General features: G+C 42.7%; 1 protein-coding gene across 2 annotated transcripts in view; it reads left to right on the top strand.

Moving 5' to 3' along the window:
• DENND3 (DENN domain containing 3) overlaps positions 1 to 17,413 on the top strand; it is a 66,590-nt gene extending 49,177 nt beyond the window's left edge. For both annotated transcript variants that reach the window (XM_006123514.4, XM_025184882.2), the window contains 8 exons: positions 551 to 680; positions 986 to 1,093; positions 4,728 to 4,867; positions 9,063 to 9,223; positions 10,269 to 10,402; positions 11,738 to 11,856; positions 11,981 to 12,118; positions 13,695 to 17,413. In XM_006123514.4, coding sequence (XP_006123576.1) covers positions 551 to 680; positions 986 to 1,093; positions 4,728 to 4,867; positions 9,063 to 9,223; positions 10,269 to 10,402; positions 11,738 to 11,856; positions 11,981 to 12,118; positions 13,695 to 13,895 — 1,131 coding nt within the window. In that variant the 3' untranslated portion in view covers positions 13,896 to 17,413. The remainder of the gene's footprint in view (positions 1 to 550; positions 681 to 985; positions 1,094 to 4,727; positions 4,868 to 9,062; positions 9,224 to 10,268; positions 10,403 to 11,737; positions 11,857 to 11,980; positions 12,119 to 13,694) is intronic.
• Positions 17,414 to 17,605: the final 192 nt, after the last annotated feature.

The following is a 17,605-nucleotide window of genomic DNA, read 5'->3' as shown; positions in this document are numbered from 1 at the left end:
CCCCTACCCCTACCACCTGAAAGAGACTTGGGAGCTGCTGCCATAGGTAAGGGAGAAGTGCCCCTCCCCCAGATAGACATCTCCGTGCGTGGAGCTCTGAGCCCCTGTCTTGGTGAAGCTCATTAAACAGCTGTACTGCTGTGTAGCTTAGAGGGAACCTTGGTCAACAGTATTGAAATCTGCAGGTGAGTGCCAAAAGAATAAAAATGGATGTCTGTCCATGATCTATGGATAGCAGGTGACTATTCATCAGTGCCTCTAAATCAGTTTTACGTCCATGTCCCTACCTGAATCTAGATAGGATAGGTGTAGAATAACAGCTGCAATTAAATGAGTTTGAATTTGACCTTTTGGGTAGCTTCTTGATGACCTTGCTCAGGAACAGAATGGTTGACGGTAGAGGCATTAGTTTTTTAGAACAGACGTGGCTTAGACATCAGACAGTGTCAGATATGTAGAGTGTTTCTAATACTGTAGTATTGAGAGAATGGGACTGTGTAAGTAAAGTGATTACGAGGAAAGCTAAAATCAGATTTTTTTCATTTTTTAGGATCCTCAATATATTCAGCAAGCCCTGACAAATGTTCTCCTGATGGATGCTGTAGTTGGTGCACTGCAGACCTCCAAAACCATTTATGCAGCTTCCAAACTATCTTATTTTGACAAGATGAAGAATGAAGGTCAGTTAATGCTTCAGGAGACAGTGGCCTCAACTTTTCTTTCTAAATCCTATGTTGAAAGGGTCATGTCTAAGAAGCTGAAATCTGATATTCTATGCAAGCTGTTGGCCCAGATGCTTTCTTTCATGTCCTTTGTAGAGTATTTTTTCATAAGGCATCATTTTAAATGAAATACAAAATGTTAATGCTTTTAATCTCATAATCTGAATAAATGGAACAGATTTAGTCTAAAATACAAGAGTTTTATATAATTTCAGGCTTTAAACTTGCAGTTTTGTAACTTGTAAAATACCTTTGTGTTTCAGTGCCTATGATGGTCCCAAAAACTACATCAGAAACACTAAAGCACAAGATTAATCCCTCAGCTGGTGAAACTTTTCCGCAGGCAGTAGATGTCTTGCTCTATACCCCAGGTACCATGATACAGTTCATTCTTGAAATGTGTCCACTTTAAGTTAGATGCAATACATAAAATCACCTGGTGCCATGACTTGTGGAGGGAGTAGTCTGATGTTGCTGCTGTTTTATGTCTCTCTAATATATTGCAAACAAAAATCTGTGTTAAAATATTATTATTAAGGTTGAAAGACCAGGTACTCAGAAGTTAGAAATATCAAAATTAAGGTTGCCTGTGAAACCTCTATTTATCCCTGTTGTGAATAGGGGATAACATACTATTACATGATCACATACTATTTTTTCCATAACATTTGTTTCTGACTGAATGCACATGATGGCGGATGGTGTCTACTTAATTAAAAACTATTCAACGTGTTGTTTTATCTTCGTTATTTATTGTGGGACCCATTCTGAAGACAAAATTATGAATTCCCTCACTGGGTTTTCCTGTGGTGCTCTTTACTATATTACTGAAATGCTTCATGGATACTAATAATTTTACTTTCACAACATTCTTGTTATCTCTGTTTCACAGATGGCAAACTGACAGATATTAATGGAAAAAGTATTCACTAATTTTGGGTGCCCAATTTGAGACATCTATACCCTGATTTTTCAGAATATTATCTATCTAGCTTCATCTTCCAGTCACTGAAGCATGTGATAACTCTGCTAGATTGACAAGCCCCTTATTTGTTTCCTATCTAGACCCTTAGCCTTGGTCTATACTAGGGAGTTATTTCAAAATAACTCCACTTTACTTTTCAAAGTAACTCCACTTATTTTGAAATAACAAGCAGAGTGTCCACAATATCAAGCCTGTGTATTTCAAAATAATGTACTGGTTATTTAGAAATAATAACTCCAGCTTTCCACGAGGAATAATGCTTATTTCAAAATTGTTATTTTGAAATAGTGGTACTGTGGATGTTCCACTGCTGCTATTTCAAAATAACTGCACCCCAGAGTCATTCAGACTAATTACTCCCCAGTGCTTCCTGGGGCTCTAAGTCGAGGTAGCACATCTACATTAAGGGAGTGGACTAATTTTGAGGCTTCCCTGTAGTGTGGTGGACATGCTATTTTGAAATAGTTATTTGAGGAGTTATTATTTCGAAATAAGTTATTTCTAAATAACTTCCTAGTGTACACATTCCCTTAGAGATTGTAATCTAGTCACTCCTTAATTTTTTTAAGATAGATAATAGATTAAGCTTGAATCTGTCACTATAAAACACGTTTTTAATCTTCTAATCCATTCTCATGGCTCTTCTCTGAACCTTCTCCAATGTATCAACGGAGTATTCCAGTAGTAGTTGTACCAGTGTCCAATAAAGAGGTAAATAACCTCTGTTCCTACTATCCTTGCTTGTGCAACTAAGATTACATTAGCTTTTTTGGCCATAGTTTTGCACTGGAAGCACATGTTAAGTTAATTACCCCCCATTACCTCAGGGCACGTCTTCATTCGCTGCTCTGGAGATCTCGTATAGACTCGTAAATCAAATGCTGAGGGCAGCTCTGGCTGGTGTCTGTATTCCTCACAGTCGAAGCAGGGAGTGTTTGCTCCAGGTGGCCTCCCACTGTGAGAATGGCACCAAGTTTGGCTTAAGGTAAACTGACTTCAGCTACGTATTCTACGTAACTGGACTTGTGTACCTTACTCCGACCTACCAGGTCTAGTGTAGGTCTGGCCTCATATTTTTTTCACAGTCACTAATTCCCAGGATAGAGTTTCCCTTCCTGTATATGTGACTTGTGTTCTTTGTTCCTAGATATAAATATATACCTTTGGCCATATTAAAATGCAGATTGTTTGCTTGCACACATCTTACCAAGCAATCCAAATCATACTCTATTAGTGTCCTGTCGTCTTGCTTATTTCTCACATCTCCAATATTTGTGTCATCTGCAAACTTTATTAGTGATGGTTTGGTTTTGTTCCAGGTAACTGACAAAAATATTAAATGGTGTGGGGCCAAGAACTGATCCCTCACTAGAAACACACTTGAGCAATAATGACTCTCCCTTTTACATACTGTTTAAACCCATCATTTAGCCTGTTTTTAATTCATTTAGTGTGTGCCTTGCAAATTATGTCATTTTAGTTTTTTAATCAAACTGTCATGCCAGAATCAAGTAAAATGCCTTGTGGAAGCCTTATTCTGGGGTTCTCAAACTTCATCGCACTGTGACCCCCTTCTGACTGAAAAAATTACTCTGTGATCCCAGGAGAGAGGACTGAAGCCTGAGCGCTTCTCTCCTCCCAAGTTCTACTGCCCCAGCTGGGGGAGGAGGAAGTGGGGAGGGCAAAACAGAAGCCCAAGGGCTTTTGCCCCAGGCAGGGTGCCTGTAACCTGAGTCCCAACACACAAGGCTGAGATTCTCAGGCTTTGGGTGGTGGACCTCAGACTTTGGCTTCAACCCTTGAACCCAGCAAGTCTAAGCCAGCCTCGACAACTCCACTAAAATAGGATCGCAAGCCACTGTCGGGTCCTGACCCACAGGTTGAGAACCACTGATCTAAGTATATTACACCAACGCTATTATTTGTATCAACCGAAATTGTCATCTTATTTTTAAAAAAGGTATCCAGTTAATTTGACAGGCTGTTTTCTGTAAATCCATGTTGATTGGCATTAATTATTTTGCCCTCTTTCCAGTCTATAATAAGTGATTTCCATATTGGCTGCTCCATTATCGTGCATGTCTGACTAACAAGCTTATAATGACACATTCATCCTATGTAATCTTTTTAAATATTGGCATAACAGTACCTTTTTTTTTCTAGTCTTCTGGAATTTCCCCAGTATTTCAAGTGATTGCTAATCAGTTAATGCTGATTTTCAAGCTTTTCAGCTATCTCTTTTAAAACCCTGACCTGCCGATTGTAAAATGTTTAACTTAACATCTTCCTGTAGGAGAGAATTTTTTAGTAGCTGGCTTCACTTCTCCTGAAAGCCAGGTGTGGTTTGTTTGTTTTTTTGTTTTGTTTTGATTTAGAGCTGGGAAGACCTCCTTCCTCAACTGGGGGACTTGGCTTTTTGGTTGTGTAGTAAAGTGTTCTTAAACAGTTCCCATTTATCACTCTCATTTTTCTGATTTAAATTCTGTCGGCTGATTTGGCTCAGAATTGTTTTCAGTTTTGTGAGATTGGCTTTAAAAGTGGTTCCAACTGGAGCTGCTTTTGCCTGCAGATGTGGCAGTTCCGTGCAGGGAAAGAAGCATTCATCCAAGTAGGTGGCTCCTTGGTCTTTTAGAGATTTGCAGGTCAAAATATAACACCTTTAATTTTACCCAGAAACCATTCGATAGCCAATATTTTATCTGATCCATGTATTGCACTAGCACTTAGATGCCCCAATCAGGGAATGGGGCTGTACTGTGGTAGACATGTTGCAAGTATACAGCAAAAAGATGATCTATGTGCTGAAGAGCTTACAAGTATGAGATGCAAAACAGGTGGACTTAATAAAGAGACACGAGGATGCACAAGGTACAGTGGGATGATTATAATCCATGTGATATTTAGTGGTTGCAGCTCAGTAGCTTACCTAATGTAGATCTGGGAGCACTGATATCATGTTCTACAAGTGTAACTGATAACATTGTTTATTTCTCTTCCTCTCTCCCACCCCCCAATACTAGGGCACCTTGATGCAGCAGATAGACTGGGAGATGCCCATCCAAAATTATGGTGTGCTTTAGGTGAGGGGAAGGTGATTGTGTTTGATGCATCTACCTGGACTATTCAGCAACACTGTTTTAAAGTGGGCAGTTCTAAACTGGTGAGTGACACTAACACTGTTATTAGTGTGAATTATTTGTATTGCTATAGTGCTTTGAAGTCCCTGATCCACGACCAAGGCTCTTCTGTGAGAGACATTGTACAAATATAGAGCAAAAAGGTGGTCCCTGAGCAAGAGAGCTTTACAATCAAAATATAAAACAAGCCGCAACAGCTAGCTACAGACAGAAGGGGAGAGTACAAGAAAACAGTGGGAGAGTATTGGTCAGTATGATAGGCAGTAGTCTCAGTACACCAGCAGCCTTCCAATTGTGAAGGGCTTTTTATGTTGCAGGAGACTTTTAAGGAGAGTTTTGAAGGTGGAAAATGAGGTAGCTTTGTGGATTTTTACAGGGAAATTCTCCCAAGTAAGGGGCAGCACAAGAGAAAGTGCAAATACATTTAAAGATGTAACAAGTGGGCAATGGAATCTGAGCTGATTGCAGGTGGGGAATTGACCTCTTGATAGTGAATGAGAGGTGATGGGTGGAGACTGGCTAGGAAAGGCCTTGAAATAGAAGATAAGAGCTTGTGTGTGAAGTGATAGAGGACAGGGAGCCAGTAAAGAGAAGCAGTAAGAGGGATAACATGGTCAAAACAGCAAGTTAGGAGAATAATCTTCATAGCAGCATTCTGAATGGGCCTGAGTGGGACAAGATTACATTACCAAGGCCAGAGAGAAGGAAACGTTATGCAGAAGGATACCGTAGACTGGCTATGAGGACCTAGAACAGAGGTGGGGAACCTAAGGCCCGGAGGCCAAATGTGGCGCCCCAGCTTGCCTGGATCCGGCTCCTGAGGCTCAGGGTCCTCGCAGCTGAGGAGCTGGCACTGGCACTGCAACCTCCTCTCCCACTCCACTGCCCTACCACAGGGCTGGAGCACACAACATCTACCAGGCTGGCCCCCCTGTAAGCTCTGGTGTAGGAGGGGAATGTGGGTAGTGTCTTTCTCCTTCGCAGTCGGGGGCCACTTCAATTGTTGGTTTTTGTTTTTGTGGTGTGTGGGGGTTTTTTGTGTGTTTCGGTTTTTTTTGCTTCTCACTTGTGTGTGGTCCCCGACTGATTTTTCTGTGGGTCATTGGCTCCCAGCCCATAAAGGTTCCCCACCCTAGAGAGAAGTGCAAGTCAAGAGGCCAGGCAGTGTTGTCTGCAGTGAATGAGAGAGGGCTGCGGAGGAGGAAATTAGAAGCTCTGTTTTGAGTCATATTGATCTTGAGCTTTTGGCTAAAAATCCCTGAGGAGATGTCAGTGACACAGACCAATATTTTAGTTAGGAAAGGAGGAGATGGGGCTGGGGTAAAGAAGTAGATTGGTAAATCATCAGCATAAAGATAGTAGTTGAAATTGAGTTTTTGGACGAGGTTACACAGAGATAAGGAACAGAGGGTATGTCTATACTACCCTCCTAGTTCGAACTAGTGGGGTAATGTAGGCATACCGCACTTGCAAATGAAGCCCGGGATTTGAATTTCCCGGGCTTCATTTGCATAAGCGGGGCGCCGCCATTTTTAAAACCCCGCTGGTTCGAACCCCGTGCAGCGCGGCTACACGGGGCACGAACAAGGTAGTTCGAACTAGGAAGCCTAGTTCGAACTACCTAGTTCGTGCCCCGTGTAGCCGCGCTGCACGGGGTTCGAACCAGCGGGGTTTTAAAAATGGCGGCGCCCCGCTTATGCAAATGAAGCCCGGGAACTTCAAATCCCGGGCTTCATTTGCAAGTGCGGTATGCCTACATTACCCCACTAGTTCGAACTAGCGGGGTAGTGTAGACATACCCAGAGGGAGTAGAGAAGGGAACCAAGGACGGAGCTCTAAGGAATCCGCACAGATAATTGGAGAGGGGAGCGGGGAGGGGAGGATGAGAAGGCTTCTCAGAAAGACACACTGAAGGAGTGTGTTGAGAGGTAAGGAGGAGAAGCAGAAGAGGAGAGAGTTATGGAAGCCAAGGAAGGACAAGATTTCAAGAGGAGGAACCTGGTCAATTGTGCCAGAGATGGCTAGTAGGCAAGAAGGATAAGGCTGGCATTCTGACTGAGCCTTGTCTTGGAAAAGATTAGCAGAGACTTTGACAAGCGGGGGGAAAGGATAACTCAGTGGTTTGAGCATTGGCCTGCTAAAGCCAGGGTTGTGAGCTCAATCCACGAGGGGCCCATTTAGGGATCTGGGGCAAATCTGTCAGGGATGGTACTTGATCCTGCTGTGAGGGTAGGGGACTGGACTCACTGACCCCTCAAGGTCCCTTCCAGTTCTATGAGATCGGTATATCTCTATATACTGTTATTAGTTTGGATGCCTCTGAAAGTGCAGAAATCTGATTGGAGAATGTCTGGGATGGAATTAGAGGAGAGAAACTCCAGATTATAAACAGTCAGGTCAGTGAGCTTACAGATGAAAGAGAGAAGGGAGATACAGTGGTAGCTGGTGAGGCAAGTGGGCTTGAGGATGGACTGTCTAAAATAACAGATTAGATCGTTGGTGGTGTTGTGAGGGGAAAGTGTCAGAGAACAGTGAGAGGGCAAGGAGAAGAGTAAGGGAGGGGAAGAGAGTAGGTGCAAGGGAATCTCAGGATGGGATGGGAAGAGGTGGCAGGAGAGAGCAAGTGGAGAGGTTGAAGGAGAATAAACAGGAAACTTCTGTATCTGTAACGGGAGAAGGAGGAGTAAGATGTATGAGTGGAGGAGAATGGTAAGTCAAGGAGAGGGGATGATCATTTTGTGTTCTGTTACTTTTCTCTTGGAAGAAATTAGTGCAGAGAAAAATGTGGAGGCAAGAGATGGAGTGGGTTTGAGGGAGTGAATCAGACGTGGCAAAAAGACAGCAGAGATTGCAGGCATGTTACTCAGTTAAGTTGGAAAAGTGGGGTTGTTTAACCAGAACAGTGGTTTTCAACCTGTTGTCCATGGACCTCTGTGTGTCGACAGACTATGCCTACATTTTCCAAGTGGTCTGTGCCTCTATACAAATTTTGAGGGGGGGCTTTCTAATGAAAAAACTTTGAAAAGCACTGAACTAGGAAGATGGGAGAAATGAATGAGGAGAGAACAAATACATAGTTGAGGAAGGCAGCCTGGTCAGGGGATTTCTCTGAGATGCTCTGCAGTGAGAGACCAGGAGCAGAGGAAGCTGATGTTGAGGATAAGCCAGGGCTGGGGTGTTGGCAGGGTGGACTTGAAGATGGGAGAGGAGCTAAAGAGTTGAAAGTGAAGGAAAGTGAAACATGGAGAGTCAACCTCTGTATTAAAGGGGCTAAAGGAAGGGAAGGGAGGGCAGAGAGGCAAGAGGGCTGAGAGAAGACAAGTCATTAATGCAAGACACAGAAACGCTTCCTTGCAGGTCACTGAGGGGAGCAGATGAACAGTGTGGAAAGAAATCAGGTGATGGTCTGAGAAGGGGAGCTCATCATTAGAGAAATTAGAGCATTGCTTGGTGAAGGCCAAGCCAAGTCAGCAGCTCTCATAACTGGGAGAGTTGAACCGGAACTACAGATCCAGGGAAGAGGTGAGGTAGAGTCGTATGAGTCATCAGCATGGACATTGAAGGCACCAAGGATGATTGGGAGATCGAAAGGGGATGGAGAATGTCAGGAGACTACATCAGCAAGGAAGGATGGTGTGAGGAGTTGGGTGGACGGTAAATAACAGCAGCATGAAGTGGGAGCGAAGGTGCAGATGCATAGAGCCATGCAAATCTGTGGGTGTCTGTATCCAGATGCGGATACACAATCTTCCTGGCATAACCCAACACCTCGCTTTAAGTTGTGGTAAGAGGAAGCTGTAAACTGATTTTGGTGGTCCTAGCTCCTACCGTTATAGGAGGAGTTCTTGGACGCATAGACAAACTCACAGACCAACGCTCTCAAATATATAGTAGATATACTACACACTGAAATGTTAGTACAACTTTTATACTCCAATTGATTATTTTATAATTATATGGTAAAAATGAGAGAGTATTTTTTCAGTATTAATGTGCAGTGACACTTCTGTATTTTTGTCTGATTTTGTAAGCAAGTAATTTTTAAATGAAGTGAATCTTGGGGGTGCACGAGACAAATCAGATTCCTGAACGGGGAATGAATGGCAGTCTGGAAAGGTGGAGACTGGAAAGGTATAAGATGTTTGTGTGCGTCTTCCAGGTGCGATAGCCTGCTGTACTGTACTTTTTAAAGAAATCTTGCACTTTTCCCCCCTCTAGACTTGTATGGTAATGGTGGAACAGAGCCAAGTATGGATCGGTTCTCAAGATGCCATTATTTACATAATCAACACCCATAGTATGTCTTGCAATAAGCAACTAAATGACCACCGCTCTCATGTTACGGACATCATTGTGGAGAACAGGAACAGTGTATGCAGGTGAATTTAATTACAAAGTTCAACTAACAGGGTGGAATTCTTTATACTAGAAATTGGACAAATATGGGAAGATTTTGATCAAGATGATTTGTGTTTATTTCCTCTAATCGCTAATTAACATCTTGACTAAATTTAACCTTAAGAGAAATTATGCAGGTATGTGTAAGGGGCCATATAGAGCAGTCAGCTACAAGATACTACATTTAACCTTACTAGGGAGCTGCGTCCCCTGCTTGCTATGCTCGTCAACCTCCATTTCGCAGCACGTAAGCAACCCTGGCTCTCCCCCCAGCCACTGGGGATGGTCGGGCTGTGACCATGCCAGCCCAGGATCCCTTCTCCCACCGCCTCCCACCTCCTCTGCTGTGCCAACCTGGGCTCCCCTTCACTCTCCTTCACTACCGCGCCAGCCCAGGCCCTTTCTCCCACCTTCTGCTGCACCAGCCTGGGCCCTCTTCTCTCTCCTGCCCCCTGATAGTCTGGGTCCTTTCTCCCTCGACCCGCTTCCACACCATCCTGGGCCCATTCTCCCTCCCAGTCCTTCCAGGGTTCCTTCTCTCCCATCTCCCCCTCCCCCCACCATCCAGGGTCTCTTCTTCCCTGCCAGCAAGGGTCACTTCTCTCTTCTGCTGTGCCAGCCTGGGCCCTTTCTCTCCCTCCCCACCCCCTCACCCTGCCCTAATCCTAACCCCGGCAGCCAAGGCAATAATTTTGTAAACTTAACAGTGCAGAAGTGCACGGGTCAAACCTAACTTCTGCTTCCCAAGAGTCTGATCCAAAGTCACCTTCTTCCTGCCACTGGGACTCGGGTAGTACTCCTGTGTTATTGTGCTACAGAATGTAATGCACATTGCATTGTGGCTCATTGCTCTATTTTAATCTAATATTTCTTCTACTTTTGGAAGTAAAGATCTCTGCTTTGATTTGACATCAGCGTTTGTTGTGATGGGGGAGCGATAACAATATTCTCTTCCTTGTATGAGCTCCCAGTTCTGGTTTTGATTGTACATCTTGCTATTTTTAATTTTGTTTTTTACATCAACAGTGAAGCATATTCATGCAGTTTAGATGGGACAGTGATTGCTTGGAACATTAGCACTTTGAAAGTAAACCGTAGATTTCAGCTGTCCTGCAAAAATCTTATTTCTATCAAACTCCATGACAACCGTCTTTGGTGCTGTAAGTTCTTCATGCCTCATGGGAATATTTTTTAATAAGTTTTTGCATATTATATCACTTCAATGTAAAGAACAGTGTAACTTCTTGCCAGGTCTTTTATTTTTGTATGGTTACTTTTCATCCACCTGTCTTCATTCTGACGGTTTAAATAACATAGGGTATGTCTACACTACCCCGCTAGTTCGAACTCCACGAGGAGTACAGCTAGTTCGGATTAGAAGCCTAATCCGAACTAGCTACTCCGTGCCGCGTGTAGCCACGCGGCACGGAGTTCGAACTGCCGGCTTTTAAAAATGGCGCCGGCCGGCTTTATGCAAATGAAGCCCGGGAAATTCAAATCCCGGGCTTCATTTGCAATTGCAGATGACTACATTACCCCTGCTAGTTCGAACTAGCAGGGTAGTGTAGACATAACCATAAAGAAGTCCTATTGAGTTTGTTGGGATTCTTATTCTGCTTTAAATTAAACATTTTGCCTGATCAGGGTCTTAAAGGTGATAGCAGGAATTGCCATATTAAACAAAATTTCTGTGTTACTGTATGGGAGGATGTGAGTTGCCTCTGGATGGCCATCTCTCATCTGGATCGAACATTTGTTGGGATGTTGCTTTCATTGGAGGATGTGACATCTAGAGGCACGAGGCTTGGTCTCACATGAAGATGCCTGTAAATTTGAATGGAAACTCTTAAAAAAACAAGTTGTCTGAAGTATATAGGTTCTAGTGGTAATAGTGTCAGAAGTCGAGGATCTGTGCTTCACCCATCTGTTACAGCACACCTCCCATTTGATAGTCTCGGCAGTCATCTTTGTGTAGGAGCTGAGTAGGATATGCTGGCTTCAGAGCCAAAAGGTCCTCAATAAGCCACCTTTTCCAAGTACATGTTGGTTCAAGAAATCTCAGGCAGTATTGGATAGATACACCTTAACATTCAGTGCTACCATAGACCTCTAGAGCTTAGATCCACCATATATCTACTACTTCAGCAGTACAAAAAATCTCTGTCCTAGATCTATAGCAGAAAATACTTGTGCAGGCAGAGCCAATAGTGATTTAAGCAAGTTATCTTTTCCCTTTCTCTTAGCACCTAGAGTGGCATGCTTGTAATTGCAGAGCAGACATAAGAACATATACTGTGAGAAGACTGTTGGGAGCAGAGAATCCATATCTAGTTTTTATTGAGTGTTTTAGGAAAGATACTACTGGTGATCCCCTGGTTCTGTCTGTATGTGTTTTATTCTTGCCTAACTTCACAGAGTTTTTTTTGGGGGGGAGAGGGGAAGCGGGGAATAAGAAGTCAGTACTTCAACACTAACTTCATATTTTATTATTGAAGGCACAGGAAATCGTATACTTGTAGTGACAACTAATGGGTCTCCTCGGCAAGAAATGAAAATTGAAGAGAACCTGAGGGATGTGTGTTCTTCTTTTCTCTGTTTCCAGTTGTTTCCTGAGGTACTAAACATAGGCTGTTTTTTTCTTATCGGAGCCTCTGTTTTATTAACAGTGTGCTTCAATTATTTCTTAAGAGATTTGTAAATACATTGGTAAGATTGGCCATATTCTGTCTGTGCTTTAGGGTGACCAGGTATGGACATCGTGTCCAGGGAGTAGTGACCTGTATGTTTGGAATGCAACCGATCTCTCCAGAACTCCTCAAAAGATTCATCTTCATGATTGTTCTGAGATCACCTGTATGATAAAAGTAAAAAATCAGGTAAAATACATTCCATCATTTAATGTTTTGTTGTTGTTGTCCATTTCCTAGATATAATGTGGTTTGTGTTCACGGCACTGTCAAGTTTTCATCAGTTGAACTCTTTCGTTGTGGGCTTGCATGTACGTTGGTCTGAGACATGAGTAGCTCTGTGGAGTTAGCTGAGCTAATAGCCCAGCATAATTGACTGTCTAATTCTCAAACATATAAGTGATGCCAGCCAGACATGATTAATTGCATGATGACTTTATTAGCCCTGACTTTTTCACTGAACAGTGTGAACCAAAGCTTAGGTCCCTTGACATTTAATGCCTTATGTGCCAATGATAATGCTCAAGTAAAGACCATGGGAAAAATAATAAATGCTGATTAGCTGGCCAGTATCTGGAAGATGATCTCTTCCTATCTAATCATCATGTGCTCACCATAACAGGATGAGAGAACTCAAGCAGTTCCTCATATCACAATCTTCTGAGTGTGTCGCTCAGCCCTCTGTTCACAATATACCAGTCACCTTCAGAAGTCTGCAACTGCTGTGAGTACGTGCACCATTTGGTCAGAGACAAAGGTTATTTCTTTAAATCATAGCAAAAATATTCCTCAACAGTAACTCCAGTCCCTTCTGAAATAACCCGTCAACCTCCCCATCCTTCTTCCAGAGAATGTAAACTCCCTTCATAGAGCTCCCCTGGTGTTGGGAAGCTGTTCTGCATATTTAGCTGCTCTGCCACTAGGGCCAGGTTGGTGAGCCAGGACCTACTGGGAAAACAAAGAATGATGCCATAGAGACAAAGCCCCACAAACTGGGATACTCAACCAGCCTGTAAAGAATTACTCAGAAACCAGGTGCCATTTGCTCTCTTTTGCTCTGTGTGCAGCAGCATCCCTTTTCTCCTCCACTCATTCATAGCCTAGTAACACCGTACAAAGGATTATTGTACAGCTGCCTTCTACAAAAAAGGAAAAAATCAGCAAACTTTCATGAGCTTCCTACCTTCCCACTTTCAATATCCAGTGATCCTGTCTTAAGCCTGCCAGCAATGCAGCACTGTGGCTCTTTCTCTCTTGGAATAGGAGGGAGCCAATGATAAGAGCTGTAATACCCACATATCCCTGCTGTAAAAAGGAAATAGCATTTACTGGAGTGCCAGACTGGACCAGCATTAAGAGACCACCCACCTGTCAACAATGGAAAATGATAGCATTACAACTGTCTGCTACAGGCTTCTAAATTCATTTAATTAAAATCAGACAGATTGCTGTACGTTTTCCTTATTTTAGCAAGAAAATAAAGAGAAAATGTTTCCCATTTTGTCATTCTTAAATAGCTTCTTTCTAACTAGCAATCCTTATTTAAAATGTCACGGTGAATATACATCCTGTACAGAAACATACAAACCGTTGGCTCCAACAAGTAGCTGGAGAGATATTGAATGCTGCCATTTTCAAACCTGACCGGAGTACCACTGACTGTGTCTTTGGGGGCATAGAAAACAGCTCCTTTGCTGAAACACTTAGACTGTATCCTAGAACAGAAGTGGAATGTAATGCATTAAAAATGGATTCTGCTTTTCAGATATGGATTGGCAGCAGAGGAATATCACATGGCAAAACCAAGGGAAAGATCTATGTGATAGACGCCGAAAAGAAAACTGTGGAGAAGGAGTTGGTGGGCCATGCTGATACGGTGAAGGCACTGTGCTCTGCAGAAGATAGATATGTTCTTAGTGGTTCAGGAAGAGAAGAAGGGAAGATTGCTATTTGGAAAGTTGAATAGATTTAACTTTTCCAAGTGTGTGTAAATATTATTGTTGGAAAACTTACCAATTTGGAATTTGTTACTCCAACTTCACCCTTCAATGCATCAGTGTTATTTTTTATTTATTAGTATAATTATTTCAGTGGTAACTACATTATTGTAGTACATAGAAACAAAAGGGAATTTCTGTTTGCACTCTGTCATCATCAGCCAGGACCTGGAAGACTAAGTAGAGAAGTCACTGGATTTTTAAACCTTGGAGATTACATTTTACAAACTTTGTAATGAAAGGTCAGGATATGGACCAAATTCTTTGCTAAGGTAAATTGACTTCAGTGAAGCTGAACCAGCAGAGAGAGTATGGCCCAGAAATTCAATCTGACCTAGTTCTTAAAGGTAGATACATATTATCCTACAAAATAATAATCCTGATATCTTGACTACTTGACAGCTGGAAACTGTCATCTGGAAATATTCTAAATTTGATTGTTTGATTTATCCCAAGTGATAGAATTACTGTAAATTCAAAGTAACTTTCTATACAGGGAGCCAGATCATAGAATACTAGAACTCTAGTCATCAAATCCAGTCCCCTGCCCTTATGGCAGGACCAAGCACTGACAGGTGTCTATCCAACCTGCTCTTAAATATCTCTAGTGATGGAGGTTTCACAGCCTCCCTAGGCAATTTGAATACAGGAATGACTTTTTATTCCTGCTGCATCTATATTTTTTGTGCAGCATTGTTTAAAATGCAGACTCTCCCTAATAGCACTTACACTGACTGCTGATGTGCCGAGATATTTGGATATTTCCAGTTATGGCAACTTTAAGAAGTAGTGTTCCTTTAAAAAGCAAGTGTAGAATATTTGAGATCTGCCAAGTACTTAGGAAGGGAACCAGTCCTGCAGTAGTTCTCTTTGGCAAGTTAACTTCAATATATTATATGCTTGTTTGTGGCAGCAACATTTGTTGAAGTTATGCAAACAACCGCACCCCAACACCACTTGTTAACCAGGACTACCTAGATATCTTAGACAGTTATGACTTCAGGGCCACAAAGATCCTCCCTAATTTACATGGCCTGCACCAGGCATGGAACAAAGATTTGTGTATGGACTTGAACCTTAGCCAGTGGGGAAGTGCTTTGTAAGCCATTACAAATTCTACTGTTGATCTACAATTAAAGCTGATTTGATAGAAAAAAACCCCCATATTTTGTCCATGCTTGTCTTTCAGAACCATAGTGACTAGCATGTTTTGGGACTGTCCCAGGATTCAATCCTTTTGACTAAAAGAAGGTTTAAGGATTGATATGATATTGGATAATTGATAATTACGTCCAAGAGCTGTGTTTTGGGATATAGATGATTATCTTGGAAACAGGACGCTTGGCTCTCTAGAGCACTGATTGTAGACACATGACTGATACTACTGAGCTGGAGGAGCAGACTGCATCTAGGGGTAGCAGCTTGGCACAGCAACTTTGCTGACCTGGCAGCTAAAGCGCGGATAATGTTTTGGAGAAGACACATTTGAAAAGATTGTCTGACATTTTAGAAACTTTTGATTAATTCAAAGTGGATGGAAACTGAGACGTTTGTTTCCTTTTCCATCACTGTCCCTCTTCCTGCCTCTCCTTTCCCTCCCTTCCTATTCCTTTTTTGTTCTTTTTTGTCTCTTTCTTTTGTAGTTTCAGTATTTCGGGGCGGGGGGGGGCAAAATTCCATAAAACACAGAGAAATAAATCACAAATAGGACTTCTATTATTTAGGTCAGACCATACCTAAGAAAATAATTCAGCTTATTTTTAAGTTACATGAAGGCACCATATGCTGTCATGCAGATAATATAAAATAATTGACTGTAAGTGCCATTGTACTGTGGTCTGGTATTCCATTTGGCTTATACTTCCTAGTCATTTCCTTTCAGGAAATATGTGTAACTTGTAGAACCATGTGCGTGTGCAGAATAGTTGTATCTATATCAGTGCAGGATAAAATGGAATATATAATTTTATAAAATATTGTAAATAGATGGAAAAATCAGCTGCTACTTTTATTTTTTAACACACATAACCTATAGTAGTGCTGGGCTAATAGAAATATTGTTATAGAAACAAAAGATAATATTCTCTATGTCAGTGGTGAGCAGCTTGTGGCCCATCAGGCACGTGTGTTCTATGTGGGGGGCCTGTGAGGCATTTTGTTTACTGCTGCCCAGCCGCAGGTTACCAGATTATACTTGACTTCATCCATGTAGGCTTTTTTTCTACCATTATGATTAAAGAGAAGCACATGTAAGGGAAGGTCTCATGAGGTGAGGTGCATGCTGATTGCGCACACCATTGACTGATGAGATCTGTGAGCGCCCTCTGCATCCAGTCAAAGCACTGCTACGGTTCAGTTGACACACCCTGCAAAATTTAGGTTCGTGGTCACAGTGAGCACAACTACCCTATCCTCGGAGACTTTCTTGGTTATAACAATCTTGCAGCCCACGGAGATGGAGGGCCACTGTGTTAAGTTACGAAGTCTGGGTACTTGATGATGGCTGAAATTTTCCCTTGTCTTTTGTTCAGTCTCTGAAAAAACTAATATGAGAAACAGAATATTAAACACTACTGTAATTCTAGCCTGTCTTTGTAACTTGTTTTTATTTCCATGTAATTCAGCACACCACAAGGACCTAATTTTACAGCCATGGCCAGCATCTGCTGGGTCTATCAGAGATAAGGCTGCAGAGAAGGTGGCTGTGACTGTCTGGTACTAGGATTGTCTTTACACCAGGTTCTACTTGGGCAGAAGTATTTATTCTATCATTTATTATGCTTTATTCTGTGCAGACTGGCTATCATTCCCTATAACTGCTAAGCTTCCCTTTTCCCTGACACGCCTCCTCTGTCAGGGACTAAAACAAAGGATCCGACTGTCTTGGCTTTCTCTCATCTGGGGATTCTCCCATTGCAGGGAAGTCCTAATGTGGGGGATCCAGTAGTTCTCGAGTCACTAGACCTTAAGTTTTATAGGGATTGCTCTTTAATACCATGTCCATCAGCGTGGTGTATGAACACCAGTGTGGCACCTACTATGCTTTCTCCTCACTCTAGAGCAGTGGTTTTCAAATGACGGGTTGCAACCCAGGACTGGCTCATGGAATGTCAGGCACTGGGTCTTGTTGCTGCAGGAGGGTCTGGTGACCAGTGGGGTGCTATGGCAGGCTTTCTGCCTGTCCTGGCACTGCAGACTGTGCGCCCCAGAAGCAGCCAGCAGTAAGCCCAGCTCCTAGTAGGGGGAGGGTAGGAGAGAACACACAGGCCTCCATGCACTGTTCCAAGCATTGGTGCCACACTTGTATTGGCTGGAAACCTGCTGCTGGCTGCTTCTGGGGTGCAGCATGGTCTGCAGTGCCAGGAGAGGCAGGAAGCTGCCTTAACCCCCCCACTGCACTGTTAACTAGGAACCTCTCGAGGTAAGTCCCTCCTGCCCCAGCCCTGACCCCCCTCCCCAACCCAGAACCACCTCCTAAGCCCCAAAACTCTCATCCTCTGCCTCACCCCACAGACCACACTCTAGTCAAATTATATTGAGTTGTGGGTATCAACTATTTTCTTCAACTGGGTCGTGAGAAAAAAAAGTTTGCAAATCACTGCTCTAGAGATCTGTGATGTCACCAGCGAGGTCGGCCATTTTCCCTTCTACAAGAAAGCAACACATTCATCTTCTGGAA

This window comes from Pelodiscus sinensis, chromosome 2, assembly GCF_049634645.1.
Source record: "Pelodiscus sinensis isolate JC-2024 chromosome 2, ASM4963464v1, whole genome shotgun sequence".
Taxonomy (NCBI): domain Eukaryota; kingdom Metazoa; phylum Chordata; order Testudines; family Trionychidae; genus Pelodiscus; species Pelodiscus sinensis.
This window is presented reverse-complemented; position numbering and strand designations above follow the sequence as displayed.